We start from the raw sequence: 21,817 nt of genomic DNA on the forward strand, positions 1-21,817 counted from the left end.
AGCCCGCTAGGCCACGCCTGGGTTCCCGTAAGTCCCCGCTCTCCACCTTCTCAAATTCTGCAAGCCTTTCACGACGATCCCAACGCTGGCCATCTTGGCTACATGAAAACCTACGACCGCATCCAGATCCTTTTCGTATGGCCTGGCCTCTCAACCTCTGTATTGAAATACGTCGCGTCTTGCATCCCTTGCTAACGATCCAAATGGTCCACGTCACTTCCGGCCGGTCTCTTGCTGCCTCCCCCGTGTCCTTTCACGCCTTTCGAAACGGTTGGAATTGACTTGTATGGACCCCTGCCTTTGACACTAGCGGTCAACCGCTGTGTCGTTACTGCGGTCGACCACCTCACCTGATACGTTTAAACCACAGCTCTTTCTTCCGGCTGTGCTTCTCAAATCGCCAACTTTTTTCTCCCCACCAGACTTCTTCGCCATGGTGCCCCGCGTCTCCTCCTCAGTGATAGTGGAAAGTCGTTCCTCTTCTCAGTGCTCGCAGCAGTGCTTCATGCTATGGCACGGTGCACAAAAGTACATCCACTTACTAGCCACAGACCAATGGCCTCACAGAACGCTTTCATCGCACCCTTTCCGACAAGCTATCCACATACATTCACCCCCGTCACAACAACTGGACCCTACTCCCCTGTCACCTTTGCCCACAACACTGCCGTTCAACGAACCACCTATTCTCCGTTTTTTTTTTTGTTTATGGCCGCCCATACTTTCTCGCTCGAAGCATCTTTCTTCTCAGCTACCACACCTTCTGACGCACCTTCCCCCAAATAATTTGTATCTCGCATTACTCACTGCCGTGAGCTTGCCCGCCTCCAAACTTAAGCCACTCAAGCTACCAGAAAATTCCCTTAATATTCGACCCCCCTCTGAGTGACCTCGCATCCGTGGCATTCGTGCGAAAAACTGATTAGCCGATTTATTACGACGAAATGCATCGAAATGCCTTTAATGCCTCATCGTTGTCGACAGAAGGTTGTCAGCAGACTTGTCACGCTTTTGAGAGCGAGAGTTAAAAATAAATTAATAAACCTTGTCGCCGCCGGAATCGAACCTCCATTCCTTAGATACCCAGCCGGGCGCTTTACCAATAGCGCCGCGCTAGGATATTTTTTTTCAACATTCGAACACATTTTTCATTCGCTCAGTGCTGAGGTAAGTAGTGTCAATCCATTGCGCCACCGATGGTTTTTTTTTTCCTTGCCACGGTTTTAGTGAAGTTAGTTATTCTAGTTATGTTGTGTTGTATGTTCCAAATGGACTTTTCGCCTACAGGCTGATTACTCTGTAAATAATGTATATAACTCTATGCTGAAATTAAAAGCATGTAATAAATACCATGCTGAAAAAAAAAATGCGCCACGCTCGGATCGTACAGCGCTCTTCATAATTCTCCTTGTCTACCGTGAGGATGAACGCGGGATTCCGCGAGTGGCAGATGCTACTGCGACTTTCCTTTCCTGTAAACGAATTATAGAGCGCCGGTGAACTTTGATGCGTTTCATTAAATGCTGGTTGTGTTCGACAAGGGAGCGATCGACGTACTGTCACGACAGGTCATGACGTCACCGGGTGATTCATGCATATGCAAAGCTGATCCCGCCGGGCGTCCAATCCAGGCGTCCGTGTGGCGCCTTTTATTTGTCGCTTTTTCGAACGCAGCACCACAAAGCTAATCGGAGCAGACCAAGATGTTTAGGAGGCCTTAGTACAGCAGGCATGAGCGACGTTGGAAATTGATTTACAGGATTTAAAAGGCGCAGTATCTGTCACAACTCTCCGCTGACACATGTACGACGCCATAAATTAACGGCGGAAGGTGGGAGTGAATGAAGAGAGGGAGATAGAGGTGTCTTAGTGGAGGGCTACGATCCACCGCGCTCTAATGGATTTCGCCTCATCGCACTTTATTGGTCCAAAGTGCCCTCTAGAATTGCTTTGGTCCTTACACGGTTCTAAAGCAAGCATCACGTGTGAACTATCTAAACGACCCTGCATTGCCTGTTCGTGACCGTCGTCTCTAACCGCTGACCATCTGTAACCTGCGACCACAATGATCGCTTTCGTCCGGGAGGGGGAAGAGTGTAAGCACCTTGCGTGCACGTCATCTTCATCTGTACATATTCATCATCATCGTTGGTCATCTCGTCGGAGAGAAGACGAAGCGTGAATGAAACGCTGTTGGTTTGTAGCTGCAGCTTCAGCTGGGCTGGCAATAGAAAAGAGAACCTGCCGGTGCTTCCTGCTGTCTCAGAATGTAATAAATATAAGTGGTATATATTTTGAAATTATGCACATTTATAAAATAAATAAAAATGACGAAAAAATAAAGCAGCAGTTGGCTCAATAGAAGCTTCATGCTTCGCTGGTAGACGAGGAAGACATTGCACAGCGCGTGAGGACCGCTTTGGATTCTTGGTTCGCCTCGAGTCTGCAGTCATTTGCAGCTTGGGAGTTTTTTAAGCAACAAGTTTGGAACATAGCTATAGAGATTGGTTGAGTCAGGTCTTCAAATTCGGTGAAGGAAAGCGGCTGCTGCTGAGACTTCGTAATTAGAACGAGCTTGAATGTGAGGCTCCTGGCTTATACACTGAGGAAATTCCTATTGTAAATTACCACCTTAAAGTGTTCGATGCAGAGCGCTTTCGAGCGGGCCGTGTGCGGTCTCGTAGCGATCTTGCTTTGCAGTCTGAGGAGCCAACTAGACAAGCATTGCTTAATGAGCATCGCCATGCAGCTGTCAAACGAGTATTTGAATTCTATTGTAGTGGTGGTGGTAGTTTATGGGGTTTAACGTCCCAAAGCGATTCTCGCTATCAGAGACGCCGTAATGAAGGAATCCGGAAATTTCGACCACCTGGGGTTCTTTAACGTGCACTGATATCATGCAGCGCACGGGCGCCTTGCTTTTCGCCCCTATTGAAAAGTGGTCGCCGAGGCCGGAATTCGATCCCGCGTCCTTGGGAACAGTAGTCGAGTGTCGTAACCACTGCGCCACCCCGGCGGGGGTTATTGTAGCGGTGCCTTGCTCACTACTTTTGATGCAATGGTAACCGAGTTTGCAAGTCGCTACACCTGTCTTTCTTCTGCCACTACAGGTAATGCTGTTGATGTTCATGTAGAGTGTCTTGCTTTAATGATTAAGCAGCTTCATGAGGATGAATGAAGGCGATAAGTCCTCCATTAACCTTAACTAAAATGGAAGACGCAGATGACCGTTTGCTGCTTTCCAAAGCTCCGGGTCCTGATTGTCTATCCGGTGAATTTTAGAAAACAAAATCTGCTCTCTGCCCTGCCCTACTCCAAACTTTTGAGACTACCCTACTGAAAAACCAAAAGTTCTACGTGGCAATAACCTCATAAAATCTCATCGAATCGCATAGACTCTCATACGGTGCACATCGTTATAATAAAATATCGTACATAATTTATGATAATGTACAAGAAGCTATGAGACCTTATGCAATTATATGCGACTTGTATGTGATTTCTTATGAGAATTGAGTGAGATAGTAAGAGAAAATGGGGTTATTGTCTCATAGAATTTTTTCAGTAGGGCAGTAATCACCCAAACTTTAAAGATGCTATTTATAATACAAGGATAGGCCACAGTACACATCAAACGGGATCACACCTGCTGGCGACGTCGGGCGATTCGTGCTTGTGTGGGATCAAAGTTGACAACAGGCTTGTTTTTGATCCTTCTAGCCCTGCCCGCGTAGCGTAATGTGCTGAGGGTCTCCTCCATGTTGCTGTCTGCCGGGCAGATGCAGGCAATCATCACAGTGTGGCTGTTGCCCCCCAAGGAATCTAGAGAAATAAAAATGAACGCGGAAGAGGAAACTCAGTGCTAGAAAGTGACGCATCTGTAACGTAGTTACCATAAACCACGTATAATGCTACCTCCAAACGATAGGTTGCCTAGTCCACGAACATACAAGAGACACCGAGAACAACGTTTGAAAATAACTTTTTTGCAAATATTGATCTTCCAAGTCTTTCTGCCTATATTGGCAATAGTTCAGTGGCAAAAATATAACTGTCGCTCTGAAAGCCAAACTTAGAAATATCCCATAAAAAGCGTCCTTGAAAAACAAAGAACAGACCGCCGCCGTCTAGAACTGAATTTCAGCGCACCATGACCTCGCGTATCGTTTCTGAAATGTTTATTGACGCACGCATTTTGCTCGTAAAATTGGCTGGCACTATAGTTTCACCGATATCCCTTTTCTTGTCTTCTAGCTTTAGAAATCTCCGAATTTGGCAAGGCTTGCCTCAGTGTGACTAGAATTTGGAATTATTTCGACGCAGACCAATACGTACTCAGCGTCCTTTTAATCACTGTAGAGCCTCCCCAGTTTGTAGTCACCTTATTTTAGTTAAACCCTCGTAGAAATAAATGCTTCTTATCAGAAATGGTACCCATTTTTGAGCCAGCTAGGATTTACTTATACCTCCAAATTTACAATGTGCAAAATGAAGGGGCATAAACAATAAAATATGCTTTATCAGCCACAGTCTAAAACACACAGCACCTTGTTAGAGGGTCAGAAAACTTTCTACATATTTCGTACAGTCCCTAATAGATCGAGGGAAACGTACGTGGTGATCCCATAAAAATGTTACTTGGCCCATATCAGCCGAAATTTACGGTTGTTTAATGGTACTCAGAGACTCAGACGGCACTAACAAAATGCCTTATCACTGTGCTCTCACCATGGCACGGGTGATTCTGCACAGTTTTCCTCCTGAGTGTACTGTCACACACATTAGAGCGCAGCTGATGTGTATACCATGTTTAGGCATCAGCGCAAAAGGACAGAGACGAGTGGAAGGAGATACACAACGACGGTGGAGGTGCACGAAGCATTTGTGTACATCCTTCCACTCGTCTCTCTCCTTTTGCACTGTTACTTAAACATGGACGATCACCAACTAGCCCAAACCTCCGTTCTTCTACAGCTAATGTGTAACCCCTCCCACATTGGTCGCATTCTCAGACTCGCATGATTTTACCATTGCTGTTCGTCGTCTGAAAATTTCCAACACCGGCTTCAACCCTTTCAGAATATAGTGTTTCCTCTTTCTCCGTACACTCAGTCACTGGCAAAACCCTTCCCTGTTACCCTGGTACTTTCGTAATATGCATCTTCTAAGAATGCAATGCCACAAACGCGAAGAGTAGATCAGTGAGCTTTCACAAAGGCGCAGCTTTTAGACACACACACAGACAGGCAGCTGTCTGCTGTAAAAAGAGCACATGGTGGGCGCATGGTAAAGCGCGCCTAATCTGGAGCAGAACAGTGCAGTTTGCATTGGCGAGTCTCTCATGGACAACACTACCAAGCTAACGTCTCGCACCAGTCAACTGCTATGCCTTGCAACTGCAACGCGCACTGGAATATATAAAGTGAAACTCAGGTCTTATTTTTTATTGCATAAGCGACTCGACATTTTTTCATTTATACTAAAGCCGTTTGTATTTTAGAGATGAGTATAGTAAAAGGGCACCAAAACATAAATACCTCTGGAGATAGGACACCAGGCCTCCAGGGGAGCCCCAAATAGCAAAATTTTATTCACCAATATCACGTCAATGTGGTAGGATAACCTTCTGTCTTCCATATTTCCCACTTATGTGCAGCCCTGTCTGTACGGTGAATATGTTTCTCTGGTCATTCTTACTCTGATTTAGCAATGTGCACATATAAAAATCACTAACAAATCAAATACGCTAAGAGTATGGTGCGGTACAATATAGTCGTAAGCAGCAGAGGTGCACAGTGAATGTTTCTTAATATCATATGTGTGTGAATTAACGCCGTTCGAGGAAAATAAAAAGGTTGGGCATTACTATTAGGACACCTTTACTAAAGACTGACTAACAATACCTCAATCACGCAACACGTAATTCTCGAAATATTTTGAAAATTTTAGGTCAAATGTCATTCTAAATTACAAAAACAAAGCTCTATGAGAAAACCTGACACCGACAATATTAAATTCTGGGCAGTTCAATACGGTTGCAGCTCAGCTGATTGCTGCAGAATCGACAGCTTCTCAATACCTGGGCCAAAGGACACAGCGAAAGGAAATAACATCAGTAGTCGCTAGTATAAGTCAAGTTATGTGAAATGAAAGGCCTGAACTGGGATAAAAATATCCGTTCGCAGTCAGTGCACTTTACTTAACGATGTTTAAGTGGACTGAGAAAAACAACGTGAAAAATTAAAATTTTTGTGATCCTCGTTAAGGCACCCACGTGTGTCCTGCAGAGTTTTGTGGATGGAGCCATGACAGACAAAGGAAGTCGAAAATGTAGTCGTTAAATGCAATCCGCATTATTAATTCCAAGTATTGGTCAAAGCTGAGCTCTCAAAAACTTGAGATGGTGGTGAAGAAAGCAATTATTGTGCGCTGTGCACAGTAAAGTACACAGTATGTGCCACATTCCAATGCGCAACCGTGCAACCCAGGCATGATCCCAGCCAAAAAATGTTTGTACGTACCCTGAAGCAGCCTCGTCAGTTTAGAGTCTCGGCATGGTACGTGGGGGTCGCCATCGCATAGAGCGCTGATGACATTGCCATGTGACGAGAGGCCTCTGTTGATTTTGATTCCTCTGAACAAATTCGGAGTACACACTCATCCATCTTTTGACACTGATAATGAAATGTCAGCTAAGGGACAACCAAACAGCTAAAACCTAAAACAGGATATGATTTGATATCAAGCGCTGTATCTTTGAAAATGAAGTACTAAATTACAACCGTGTGCTGTGATCGCAATGGATAATTTACTATTACGCGTAATTCGCTTATCACAAAAGCCATGTAGGACACTGGTTAAGACGTCCTGAGTCACTTGCGTGAGCAATGAAGCAAAGTATTGAACCTCGTAGAGAAATATTCAACCCTACATGTAGTGTATGAAATTTGGCTTTCAAACCAAATTATCGAAACGTCGACTATAAAAGCTGCATGGAGAACATGGCGGACTACAAGCTGCACAAAAACTGTACATTCTCGTCCAAAAAATTCGAAATCACTGGATATGTTACGGAGCGTAACAGTAGCGCACCCTCATCTGAACTATTCTGCCGCAGTGACTACTGTGCCTTTTTACCTTCCAGCTGCTCGCCCTTTCCCAGCATTAGAGCCATCCACCAACAACTAGCAGCTTAAACATTGAAACGTTGGCAACAAACCTTCCTTGAGCCCTTCGCCAAATGTCTTAGTTTTTCCAGCTCGTTCAGATCCAGTGAGATCCACTGTATGGAACTTGGCTAGCCTTGTGGAGCCACCATCTCCTTTGTCCCGCTGCTCTACAATCATGGTGAAGATTGCGTGAGACCGAGATGACCGCAAGTTCATGTTGGTCGAAGCTGTGCTTCGAGATGCAGAGGCATTCTCGAGGAACTGGATTGTCTCTTCGGGAGTGGTCACACTTACTTCCGTCAGGTTGGTCAACTGTTCATACAAGTTGAAACAAAAGCACAGACAGTGTATCAGCAAGCGTTCGCGCTCAACGTGAAAGCTGAACATGGGATTAAAAGAGCGAACATTTCTAGTACCACCCTTTTTTCATCTGAGAATAAGCATGTAAGGAACATTGTGCTCTGTTAAAAAATACCAAGTATAGAGATTTCATTATAAGTTCAAGGCGCGAAACTAAACACGAGCACAAGAAAGGCAACGGGAAAAGGCGCTTCGTCCCTTTGCATTTCTTGTGTCCATGTGCGTTTTGAGGCCCTGAACATGAACTCTTACAGACTAGCCCCACAAAACGTTATTTCAAGGTAGATATTTGGTCACAGCCCTTTTATAAGTTTAGGAGAAGAAAGAGAATACATTTATTGTGGGCTGAAATGATTTGTGAAAGGAAAGTGGGATGGCTATGGCGCTGGGTGGCAGACCCGATTCCAAGACGCCATTGGCCGCTGCCACTGCTCGAGCTCTCTGGATCGGGGCCCGCTCCCCCAGGTCCGAGCTGGACAGGGCCGCCTTCCAGCCCTCCCTAGTTGGATGTTATAACTGCTATATTTGTGTTTTTCTGGCAAGCCTAGACCATGTGGGATGGGTCAGCATACTTCCCGCAGAATTTTCACCTACCCGTGAATGCCGGATCCATGTACGTATTTTAGTATGGCGAGATTTATAAAACACCCGGTTTGAAGCCGTCTAAGGTGGCATTCCTTATATCTGTCGAGACCCTTGGCGGGTCACGGGAGCTCCCTCCCGCAGAGGCGGAAATAAGTTTCAATCTTCGCATAAATTATGAGCGGGATTGTTATAGTTGCTGCGGTGGAACCGGATTATTTTAGCGGAACCACGGGTAGGAAAGCTCGGGAACCGCGTGAGCGGTCTCGTTCCCCTCCACCATCTGGCGACCGTACACCCACATTATCTGTTTTTTACAAGTAGCTGAATCTGAATTGCTTGTATGTGCCAATAATATTCTGCAGGTGAGTGGCGCTATCGTACCCCGCACGTAATTTCGGCAAACCTGTTGCGAGTCCGACCTTATATACGCTGTGTCGGAGTGGGTGGAGGCCAGTGCAATCGCCACTTCCTCCAACATCAGCGCGTCACTAGTTTTTACTGAGAGCCCGTTCACCTGTCTTTCTTCGTGCACAACAGTGATGGTGCAGATGCCGTCCTCGCGGGGGACCCGCTGCATCCACGTAATAGATGTTCCTCTCTTACTGCCGTAGTTATTTTGCATAAATGTTGCTCTGCAGGCTTGCAGATTCCCCTTATTATGCTCCCAATTCATGTTTTTAGAGAGCGGCTTAACCATAAAAATATTTTCCCCATATCCCAGATGCCCACTCTGTTTTCCATGATGGGGAGATGATGGGGAGAAGCCCGAGAATTAGGTCTCCGAGGTTTTGCCTGCCGATGCTGGACGCGGACAGATTAGAAATATGCTTTGTTCTGCGGGCCTCAATCTGCTCCCGTATGCTATTATGGATCCCGATTTGGAGCAGGCACTCCGCATAGGTTCTGGCCGGGAGTCCTAGCGCCTTTTTAACCGCCGCCCGAATCCCCGCGTCAAGGGTTCCACGGTCGCTCTTCCTCAGCTTGAGATAGGGCGCCACTTACTCCCCACGAGTGTCGCCAAACGCCTAAACCAGGCAAACGGTTTCTTGTTCAAGACGTACACCGTTCTTGCCGGAGATCCTGCCAATCATCCTACTAATTTCTCCGAAGGTGGACTTTAATTTTTCAGGGTCTTGTAAGTGTTACAGAGGTTATCAATTTGCAATCCCGATACCGGAAGTATGTCCACTTCTGGTATCGGATTGCCTTTAACGTAAATGTGTATGTTTTGTCCTAGATCTTTTGGTTTTGCAATGTGCAAGAGCTCTGATTTATTCGGAGCGCACTCCTCTCGGAAGGCTCCCACCATCTGCCCTAAGTTACCCATGCAACGACCAGATGGTAACGTCGTACGCGTAGATGGCGTGGCGTACGCCATTCACTGGCGTTGAGCCTCTCTGGGAGCGCTATGAGGGCAACGTTAAAGAGCAGCGGAAAAGAACAGCTCCTTGAGGCGTTCCCCGTGTTCCCATATCGATTGGCCCGAATTTTTATTGCCTAAGCAATACTACGCCAGGTTTCAACCCGTAGCGTAAACCTGGCCGGTAGCCACGTCTGACCTTTACAGCGACCGTAGATGGGGCCCTTCTTCAAGCCGTCGGGCAAACCCGGTCGGTAGCCCGCCGTGCCGCGGAAGCAGAAGAAGAAGAAGAATAAGAACAGAAAGAGAAGCTACGTCGGCTTTGCTTACGCAACCTACCGGATTGAACTAAAGCTAAACCTCAGCTAATTTTTTTATTGCCCAATCTGATATAAGATTTCTGATTTTCTAAGTTTTTATGCAGCTAAAATATTTCTCGCCGCAATTGTTGCCGTTTGAAATTTTCACTTTTACAATACTTAACGTTTTCGAAGACCATCATCAAGTCCAGGGTCAAAATCGCCCTGTCTCTGAACTCCCTAAAAGGAGATCAATAACTTCCCTATTGATTTGGTGCAGAACATCCTGCGCTGATAAAAGTGGCCGGAAGCCGAACATGGAGGGCGGCAGCAGCCCATGCTGTTCCGAATAGTCGGACAGCCTTTGCCTTACTGCCACCTCCATGAGCTTATCGGTGCAGGACGTGAGAGTGATTGGTCTTAAATTTTCTTTTTATCTTTATGCGCGGCTTTGGGATGAACATTACTATGGATGTTTTCCAGTCATTTGGTAACATCCCGAGTCCCAGCAATCATTACTGGCCGTAAAATCTTCCAGGGTTTGATCGTTGCGGTTGGCCAGAAGGCCGACCGTTATCAGGTCGTCTTCCGGTGTCGTATCTCGCCTCATACTCATTAATGCGGTTTTTATTCCTACGACGGGGAATTCTACATCCTAATTATGGTGCTTTTTCTCTAGTGTATGTTCTAAATTCCTCATCTTCATCTACGGTCGTACATGAGTATGTTTCTTTTAGTTTGACGGCGAGCTGTCATCCGTGCCTTTGAAGTCATTCAGTACCCTCCTCAAGTTACTGCTTTGTTTGCCTTTGGATTTATTAGGTTCAATGAAGCACCTCCCTACCATACTGAAATAGCTGTATGGGGCAATAACCTCACATTTTCTCACACAATCTCATTCAGTTCACATAAGAAATCACATACAAGTCGTATATAATTGCATAAGGTCTCACAGCTTCTACATTATCATAAATTATGTAAGATATTTTTTGATAATTATGTGAACCGTATGAGAGTCGATGCGATTAGATGAGATTTTATGAGGTTATTGCCACGTAGAATTTTTGGTTTTTCAGTAGGGTACTGAAAACATATGAGGCAATATCCTCACATTTTCTCACACGAACTGACTTAATTCGCATAAACAATCACATACAAGTCGAATATAATTGCATAAGATCTCATAGTCTCTTGTAAATTATTATAAATTATGCGAAATATTTTATGATAATGATGTCCACCGTATGAGAGTCTATGCGATTAGGCGAGATTGTGTGAAGTTATTGCCACGTAGAACTTTTGGTTTTTCAGTAGGGCTGAGAAGGCTCCATGTACTTTTCCTGCTGAGGGTGCCTCAGATGGATTCGCATCTGGATATACAGATGGTTTTTGCTTGAGATAACGCTTATGTTTCTGCCTGTTTGGTTAGCTGGGAAATTCTAATTTTAAGCTTACAGTTCTGTATTAAGGTTTAAGAGCGCAGCACAATGCATAAGCACTACATCATTGCTAATGCGGGTACCCCAAAATAGGAGCAGCCTATTATAATCACGTAACTATATAATCATAGCCGACGTACTTCGAGCTGCACGCTCCTAATCATGCTGTTAGCCCAAAACAATTTAATGCACTAGTGAAGTCTTACCCTTATCGTGCCAGCGTGATCCTCCCGTATCGTCAATGGTTCTCGGAATGAACTTGTGGAGAATAAATCAAAAATATTTTCCTTGCATATCTGCGAGAAAGTAGAAATGACATTAAATCCATGACAAGCCAGTTGTACAACTACAAACCTGATGCCTGCTACATTTAGGTTCAGTTTGTATCTCAAAGGCATGAAAGAAAATTCAGTTGCACTCGAATATTCGCCTGCTTATTTATGAATTTGCAGTAAATAAAAAAAAATCCCTTAATGTAGGTATAACATACAGGGTTACTTCAAGAGAAATAGGCATATACACACAAAGCAGAGCATAGACAAGTAAAAGCTTGAAGGGTCAAGACTTCAAGCAAATGATTCATCAGCCAGAAGTTGATGACTGTGCTTGGTTTGCCCACAAAGTCTACTACGATCGCACTCGAATCGAAACAGAGCTGCATCTTTTTTCCACTCAGATTGCTAAAATAAAATAAACGCCGCTTATTCCGCCTATGTGGTGGTTGCGTAAAAGGTTAAAATCAATAATTCGTTCAGAAGCAGCATTCATGTCTTTTGACGACAAGCGCAATGGCGCAATCTCGTTGTGCGATGCTTAGGAAATGGTCGAATTGTTCAACACATTAGGGAACAAAGCTTCTCTATTTACAGGGGAACTCGTTCAAGAAGCACCACTTGGGAATGAAGTCTTTATCTCAACAAATATATCGGTGACGTTTCACTCATGACCTGATTATCGACAGTCATATATACATACAGCAGAATAGCTCTCACAGCTTGGCTCTTTAAACTTTATTAGCCATATTTAGTACATTTTCGCAAAATACACGTCTCGTATTTGCTGTCTTGCATACAATGCACTCACCTCGAGGAAAGTAGCTCGCACAAGGAATATTTTCTCTGTGCTTGTCGTGATATGCTTGAAAATATCGTCAACTATCCTGGCGATAATGCCCGCATCGTCACAGCCGGTGTCATTGGACGACGAGCTCGTTCCCATAGTGAACGTTTTTCCAGAGCCCGTTTGGCCATAGGCGAGAACGGTATCGTTGTAGCCTTGAACATAGAAGATACATTCTTGGTTTCAAACATATTTGCTGACGTGAACTCATTGAAAATGTAAAATTGGATCTAGCAAGTATAAGCGGACGGGGGCCACATAGAAAATTAGCAAAACGCACAAACTATACCTACAACTAAGAGATGCAACGGCGCCTCATTTCCTGACAAATTTTGGTATGACGACCATACGGACACGAAGTTAAAAATTTTATAACGTGAATCTGCTCAAAATCAGTCCGAGACAGCCACTGCCTTAGCTTAGGCGGGCATGCGACGTGTGATGGATGTGCACGGTCAGGATGCGATGTAGAGGGCTTAGAACCAATGGCAGCAGTAAGGCTTTCTCTCTTCTTTGAGAGCACTCCTGATGCAAAAATGATTACAGAATGCGCATTCTTCAAAGAAAGCCCCAAAAAGAATAGAAAACCACTTTTGCCTAGGCCCTCTTGGTTTTCAATGCCATACGTCTTCACTCGTGCACACACCTCGATCACTGCGATTTCAGCTTACAGACGCCTAAGAGAAATGTGCAACACGTGCTAAGCTGTTCAGTTTTGGTGCACAATATGATGCATATTGTTGCTACTTGAGAAGCGCATTACAGTGCCAGTGTCTTTGCTGTCTCCAGTTTGAACTCTTGCTGCATGTTGCACTTACGGTAGTTCACCAACTATAGGTAAATGAAACAGTTATGTGGGCAGAGGAAAAAAGGTTTTCAATCCTTTATGACTTTTTTGTGTCTGCTGTAATTTCATTTCTGGCATAAGAGAAATCGAACATTTTTATTGCAAACGCTTAACCACACGCACTCTTTAAATTTGCTGGGCTGGCTCAATACCTCGCTACGTGTGGCTTTCAAACCAGCCCCAGGACAAGCTTTGCACGCCATCTCGGTAGCCGGTTTCTTCTCATGCTCAGTTGCCAGACTTTCGTGCTGCTCTTCGGATGTCGCCGCCTTCATACGTTTTGACAAGGTTGGACTAAATACATTAATTAGGCCTCCACCCTAAGCAAAGCCTAAATCACCCGTTACATACTTCGTTAAACCTAACCATACGTACAAAATACGCGAATTAAAATTTAATTCAATGAACGCCACATCATATATTTATGTCCATTTATGCTCTGAGCCAAGCTAAATCACCACTAAATGCTTTAGCTGCTACGCAGAACGTCCCCTAAATGAACGAATCTGGCTCCAAGATCACACCAGGGGCCCTCCTTTCGGCATGGATTGAGAGAAAATGTAACTACATAATTTATAGGCTTAGTTTGACTGACATTCGATGACACTAGAGAAGCAGATAAATGATGCTGTTCAGCAGATAATATGCGGCAGCGATACAGTGCCATGGTAAGTTCTACACCGTAAAATCCACCAGAGGTATTTATAGTGAGTTATAATCCTGGCATGCAGGACATTTACTCTTCCGTTCGCCTGCCAAGGCCTGCTAAGGTACAGAATTTGACTCGTTTGAGATGTTTCAGCTATCAAAGAGCCCATTCCATCTCTCCCATCAATAGATGGGTTTATTGACATGGAAGGCAGAGAGGCTGGCCGGAATGATTAAAATCTGGCCTGCTACTCTGCCCTGAGGAAGGGGAGAAGAGAGAGGATCAGATGGGTGACGATGTGGGAGAAGGCCTATGGAAAAATTATGCAGGCACCATAGTTCGCTTTACAAGCTCGAATCGAGTCTGGTGGCGCACCAAAAAGGGCAGACAGCCCGAACTGCCTGGACACCCTTCCCCTTGTCCTTCCAAGCGCACAGCAGCAGCTCCTCCAACAGAGGCCTCTTGTCCAAACGCTTCGAAGAAACGGAGAGAACAGTTCTTTCACGCGCATACATCAAAATATGTTCTGCGTCTGTACCGTTCTTTTAAGAAAAAAACCTTTCAAGGATCCCGTCGAAAATCTCGCGCACGCGAGATTGATTCGCCAGATGTGGCCGGCAGACGTCGCAATTGGTTCTAAAGTCGACATAATTTATCCGGCCAGGACGCCGAAATACGTTTTGACGTCGACATAATTTCCCAATTCGGCTATTTAAGACTAGTTTCTATAAAAGCCCAGTATGGTCCATGTAAATCCTTTCAGTCTCGCGTGTCAAGCAGAGGAGTCCTAAGATGCCGATGTCACCGACCACGACACCAAAGGAAAGAGAGAAACGAAATTATAACGAGTGCACAAAGACAATATACAGGTAGAAGAGAAGAGGTAGAAGAAAAGAAGGTGCAAAGGCTCTCGCCATTAAGCTCTTAAGTGAAATTAAATGCAATCCTGTAATTTGTTTGTAACTGTGTTTTTGTTGTATCTGCATGTCCATTGAATTTACTGGATAAGGAGCCTCACTGTCTGACGATCGTCTTTGACTCTCTTCACCTCTCAAAATAATAATGCATGTACAGGTGCTGTTAAATTTCGTCTCCATTGAAATTCAGCCATTGTGCAGTCATTTCAAGCCACAAAATTTTGGTTATTGAGAAAGTGTTTGCTACGGCTGCAAATACATTACAATGTTTAAATAAGGTAGAAAATGTTTTATTCTGCATCTGGAGATAATGTAAACCAGTGTAATGAGCATGCATGGAACCATTTCTGTTTGCTGTGCGTGTTTCGGAGCTACTCACAAGAAGACATTATTGAAAAATTCCCACCGATTTTAATAAAGTAACTTCTTTACGCATTACTGTTGTTAAGCGCCTGTGTCAGCAGTTTCTTTACTCGCGGATTAGGAGCGCGCTGGCACTCATTGGCCATCTTACGCCTTGTGTTGTTGCGGTGCTTCATCATGCTCTACACAGCACCACAAGAACAGATAAGTGGTGCAAGAACACTTCGGTCTATCATTGCTTTTCGGAGCAAGACTGCAATGACCAGCGTTTTGTTCATTACCCTTAAATAACGTTTAGCGTGCAAAAGTTCCTTTTCTAATTCATCATGCTAGGCAACAAAATAATTCAGCCTAATTTAGCTATACTATGTTACTACCTTAATATCGTCTTCTAGAAAATCAACCACCTATACTTCACCACCATACCTAGACACCAAGGCAAGGGAAACCAGGGCCCGCTTGCACAAACGATCTTAAGACTGTCTTAGCTAAGTCCAGACTTAACTGCAGTCTTAAGGATAGGCCGTTAGCATGGCTGCTTAAGACTGGAGCCAAGACTGGGCTTCAGTCTTGACTTGAATAAGTCGCTTGCAAGATTACGACTCTAGTGCCGTCTTAGCTAAGACACAAGGACGGCAGGTACCTAAGTAGCGAAACAGGGGAAAGCAGGGACGTGCTGGCCCCGTCCCAGCTTTGAGATGTAAACATTGCCATTCTTGCGTTGTGCTAGATCCGTGCCGTTGCTTTTTTGCGACTTAAGATTGTGCCATGAGGTAAAATGACTAACGTGGTTGCTGAGGGTGTTCGTGGAAGCTACTCTGCTGAACACGGGCCGAGCCGAAGTGAGCAACGAAGATTGCAGTCGGGTGTTTTGCTGTTTGGCCTGTGCGCTCACTAGTTCGTTTTTTCCTCTGTCAGCATTGGTTCTCCAGCAGTCTATTTCTCTGCAACTGTTGAAATCACTGGTTCTGCGTTTCGGCATCCGGCTGCAAGCGTACGAAGCATTTGGGTCCCTTTCGCGGCGCAGTAAGGCAGCCAAGCACATCGTGAATCAGTGAGCGTTCAGTGAAAAGAAAGAAAAAAATAGAATGTGCGATAAAATCGTCCTTGTGACTAAGTGCGTCTCCGGTGATGGCCGAAGAGCTTCCGTGTCCAACGCGCATGCTGTGATGTGTAATTTTATTCGACGTATGTGTGTGTGCACGCTTATGTGTGCGCGCTGTGCACCGTGTGCATACGTCTCGTGGTGAAGTGATGAGTTGTGCGCGTGATCACGCCTGTGTCACGTCTGTGGTCGTCGGTGGCTTTAATGCAATGCTGTGCTCTCTACATGCCTCCATTTTACTGTCTCCGTACTGTAAACGACCGGTGATCAGCACAAACTTTCGTCCTTGGGTCGTGTTTGTGTTCACAAAGCATTTGGGCTGCGATTGGCGTGAATTGCAGTAATATTCGCGCTGCAATTAACGCACATATGGCAAGAAAGGTTTTATGAAGTTGGATGTGAGGAAAAATCGGGAGGAGACACGCACAGACCACGTTTTCACTAGTTGCTGCTATCGCAGCATTTTATTTTATTCCTTTATTTTTGCAATGTGCGCCACAGATGTGCTACCATTTTTCCCCCGGCTTTAGTACAGATATGTTCTTTGTATGAAGATTGGGAAATACTCAACCTTGCAATTATCTTTGTTTTTGCTGGCCGTATTTTTACCTTTTGACATAATAGGAATTGCGGTATGGTGTGTTGCACTGCAGAAAACGGTGTAGTTTGATAGCTAACAAGGGGTATATTCATTACTTGTGTTGCTTGATGTTGATTAAATATAGTAAGCTTGACAGACAGGACTTTTTGTGTGGCATATGTCTTCAAAAATCGGAACAACTGTCAGACGATTTGGTGGTGCTCCACATTTGTGAACAGGGCATACACATGCATACACATAACAGCGCATGCACATAAAACATCAAGTGCTTAAGCGACTCTTACTAAGCGGTGTCAATGACAGGACTTGTTGCCGCTTGGCTGGAATACCAAGCACTCATCCATCAATTGTAGTCGTAACGAGTCATTGCTAGACATTTGGTCATTACAAGTCATTTTATTCATTTCTAATCAATTGCAATTACAGGTCGTCGGTACACATGTGGGCCATCACAAGTCATAACCTCTAATAATCAATACCACTATCATTTTTCCTTTCACCTGTTCTCATATGACAGACACTTCCCGGTGACCGGTCCGCCGCTCACCTACTGAAAATTAACAAATCGACTATGTCTTCATTCAAGCAAACATTTAGTGCTGTCTGTACATCCTCTGCCCATACATTTTGAGAACATGATTTTTTTTGTTTACAGGATTTAGCATGTCAAGTTTTAAGCAATGTCATAGTCGGGATGTGCACAAGCTTACTGTGCCTTTTTTTAACATACACTGAGATTGCCCAGTGCACGGCCAGCTTTGTGTTTAGTCACCATCGAAACGCAGACACCAAGGCAGAATCGAAGTAGGGTTCTCCAAATCTAACAGTCAAGTTCCATAAACTGGGCCACTGCGTTGTGCTGAGACAACATTAGTACCCATAGGCCGCCGAGCTGCAAGCTGTGATGTGAATGATGTAATTTAGGGCCTAGGAACAACACAAAGGCTTGGTAATGAGAAATTATTGAGGCTGAAAACAAGGCAACTAACGAAGGAAACAGTTTATTTTGCAAGAGGAAATTACTGAGAAAAATTATTCTTGAAAAAAAACAACAAAAAAACTCATAAGCAACAGGCATGCAAATGCTTGCTGGGCACTGGCCTTATTAGACAGTGACCAACTAGCATGAGCCTCTTGCTGCTGCCTGAAAACATTTTGCATGCACTTGCACAATGACATCGGCAAATATGTTCATAGAACGGCGGAAAAAAGGAAACATGCAGTAGACTGAAATCAGTGACCCCCCCCCCCCCCCCAACAGTCCTAATAATAACTGTCAGCATTTCCAAACAAGGACCACTGAATAGGAATGTTGCATGCTTATGTAATTTTATTTAATATTTAATGTATTCAATAAAAATTGCATTGTAATATTCTAAATGTTACACAGGTACCTCTTGAAAAATTCAGTGCACCATGCATCACATTGTGAAATACAAAACAGCAATTTAATAATAATAATATTATAATATACTTTATTTTTCCTTTAATACAAGGAAAGGAGCAGCCGCTAAAAAGCTGCTTCGAAGAGTAGCTTGACGCCCCGGCTGCCCCTGTATGTGATGGCATTTAACAGCAGAAAAGTCACGCTTACACAATAAATAAATAATGAATAGAGAAATAATTAAATTAGATTACAAAAAAGCACAAGGTAAATAGGAAAAATACATGAAAATAATACAGAGACATGCTGCACAATAGAACACTTAATTTAAAAATATGTATTCATAGAACATTTTACGGATTAATTTAATGGGAGGAAGACAGAAATCTTGACCACTATAAGGGAATTATTGATTTAATATGGTAGAAAGCCTGAAGCGAAGCATCTGCTTGACATAGTTCGTCCGGCATGCTGTAACGTGCCAATGCTCCGGGTTACGGGTGTCGTATGTGTGTGTTGTCTTGAAGCACTGCTATGAGCGTTAGTGTGTTGTCCTTTTTATTGATGTCTTGTTTATATAATCACAAAAGCCTGTAGGTATACAAAGATGTTACTTTACCCATTTTTAGCTGCTTAAATATTGGTCCTGTATGTTCGAGGTAAGAAGCTTTAGCAATATTTCTTATTGTACGTTTTTCTGCTGTTGTTGTTGCCCATACTAGCAAGGAGTAGTTCAGAACTGACGAAAAGAGTGAATTATAAAGCATAATGTTAATGGTAAGTAGAAATACTGGGAAATGTCGGCGTAGAGAACCTATTGTGTGTGGTAGTTTGTTGACTAAATATTCTATGTGAACTTCCCATGTCATGTGCCCTGAGAAGTACACGCCTAACGTTTTCACAGAGTGAGCAATTTCTGTTTTAGTGCCACTGAGTGTATTGATAAAGCTCGATTGCTTTATTTCTGGGATGGAAGAGAACTGCTTTTGTTTTATTGTCAGTGAGTTTTAGACTGTTTTGACACGCTCAGTGTTCAGTTTTTTTTCAAGGTTATGTTAGCCCGACTGGATAGCTCTATGCCCGAGTGACAGAGAAAAACAGACTTGTATCATCAGCGTAAATGTGTTTTGCAGATGAATCTATGGAAACAAGATCATTACTGTAGAGAATGAAAAGAAGGGGGCCTAAAAGACTGCTTTACGGTATTTCTCTGTATACCATATTGGTGGGCATGTCCCCCCCCCTTTTTTTCCCCTGAAGTTTCGTTTAAACCCAGCCAAACACCCCATTAAAATTGTAGCATCCCATCTACTTTCAAATAATAGGTTAACCATTGTCAATATGAGCTGCTAGTGCACATGCAGTTAAAGAATCACAGTGTTCGGATATTAGCGAGGACAAAGAACATACTTTCATTAACGGTATTTAATGTCCCTTATGAAATCAGGTACGAAGGAGAGTGCATAAATATGTCAACAACCATTTATTGGTGCTGGGTGTTGTGACCGTGACCTACTTTGTCTGCTGTAATCATTAAAGGTATTGAAAACCTCTGCCTGGAGGCTGAAAACCACTGAAAACCTCATGCCTGGAGGCTTTGTAGGAGGCTTTCACTTAACCGCAAAAGCAAAGATTAAGATGCTAGACAAGTGACGATACTGCACTTGTAGAGCTGACGTGGCGAACAGCATGCAATTTTGTTCTGCTGTACCACAATCGAGCTATTTCTCTGCTGAAATATTCAAATTTTTGTAAGCAGGAATGTGTTGGAACAAAATGCTTTCAAACTTGGCATATTGCAATCATTACACTCAATTGTTGGCCTTTTGTGATTCACACGAATATTTCAATGATGACCATTTGGAAGTGAAGTGCGGCATAGCACAACCACAAGGAAATGTGTACAAACAATTAATATATCATGATGCAGAATCTTAGCAAAATAGCCTGTTGTGCACATTGTTTCCATGCACTCAGCCTGCTCAATAACCTAAAGAAAAACTAAGCAATTTAAAAAGATCATGAGCCTTAAAGGGTTGAATGTTGAAGGATTGTAGTTTGTCATGTAAAATATTGTGATGCTACTATCTGAAAAAGCCTGAGCCAACGGCAAATAAAGATGAGACGGTTTTCAGCGTTCTGTACGTCGTAGTGCAACTAAGTTTCTGTGCCAGCAATTAAGTGCGGTTCGTGCAACACTGACAAACATTCGAATAGTTCAGGCTTATTAACAATACTGCGGGCATTAACATTTAGCAGATTGAGTTCCTTATTGAATATTTGTCAATGGTCTTTATCGCATGAGCTGCCGCGAGTGCTGCTCAGCTTAACACGACTGTTAGTTTCCATGTTCCAGGTATAGGCTACACCATTTACTGTCAGTTTGTCACGGATAAGTTTAACTTTTGTGCCTGCATCTTTAGCGTCTTTTGCTGATTGCCACAGTAGCTTTCACAGTAACATAATACATAAATAAATAATGCATAAAGGACAAGCCTTGGTTCAGAGCTGGATTTTGCTACAACACATTTTTATCGTGGTAATGCAGCCTGAGAAAAAGGTCTTCGAGACATGGGACAGAATATTCAAGGGAGTTGGAAACATCTCTCACATTCTTGGCAAACACATAACGTACCTGCCTGCAGCAACAGGTAGTATCAGTATTCAAAACACATTCCTCACATTGGATACAGGAGTATGAGTATGTGAACTCTGTGGGATAATGAAAGGGTTCCAAAAGTTGCATATGCAGTAATACATTTTAAACAGTGTATTGATACTTTGCTATAAATGAATGCAATTGCCTTTTTAATTGCATAAACACTTTGCAAACATCTGCATTCTTGTGAATCACACTTTAAAAGCAGGCCGGTCAGGACTCCACCAATTGTCTCCACAAAAGTGAGTGCTTAAATATGCTGGAGCCTGATACAGCAACTTTTAAGGTTTGCTAGATATGTTAGAAGTCCAACATTGGCAGCTGCAGCTTCACATGTGTTGACACTGATTATTTCGGCACCACACAAAGCTGACAAGGCTGACACCAACAGCACAGGTGCAACGGGTCTCACTTCTCTAGCGGCCTGTGAACATCCAAGTTGCACACACTGAACACATAGTGCTGACACCAAGCACACATGAGCAATCAAAACGATCTGCAGCTGGTCTCACTTCTGGTGACGCTGTGAAGGGCTCCACACAATAAGCACGCAGCGTTGACACCAAAAGCAGCGGGGACGTATAAACATCCAACCATCAACGAGCTACTTGCGAGCTGCTACCTGAGATGGCAGAACAAGCGCTGTTTGAACAGCGCAAAATCACTGAAGCACTAATGCGAAGACGATCAGTTGGTTTGTGCACGCTCTCAGATGCAGCCCAGCACTAGGATCTTGAAGAGAGTGCAATGGATGGCGCCCACGACACGTTGGAAGCCTCCCAAAGCTTTGATGTATTCACGCCACGGCCCATCCTCCGGTGAATGACGGCTGGAAACAAGACGTACGTGTTTCACTTGTGACACATGTTTCAATTGCTCTTGATTTGGAACCTACATGTATCGGTACGAACGCATGTTTGAGCTGCACGCCCCATTTTACACACTGAGCGGAAAGAAAGAG

General features: G+C 43.9%; 1 protein-coding gene across 1 annotated transcript; it reads right to left on the bottom strand.

The window, feature by feature from the left end:
* Positions 1-3,640: 3,640 nt before the first annotated feature.
* On the bottom strand, positions 3,641-12,430 carry LOC146183984 (chromosome-associated kinesin KIF4-like). Its single transcript, XM_084608456.1, has 3 exons — positions 12,296-12,430; positions 7,220-7,481; positions 3,641-3,822 (listed from the first exon to the last, which is right to left on the bottom strand). Exons 1-3 carry the CDS (start codon positions 12,428-12,430, stop codon positions 3,641-3,643), a joined length of 579 nt encoding a protein of 192 aa, XP_084464582.1.
* Positions 12,431-21,817: the final 9,387 nt, after the last annotated feature.

The sequence above is a fragment of the Amblyomma maculatum genome, chromosome 7 (assembly GCF_055883805.1).
Source record: "Amblyomma maculatum isolate TAMU_Amacu chromosome 7, ASM5588380v1, whole genome shotgun sequence".
Lineage (NCBI taxonomy): Eukaryota > Metazoa > Arthropoda > Arachnida > Ixodida > Ixodidae > Amblyomma > Amblyomma maculatum.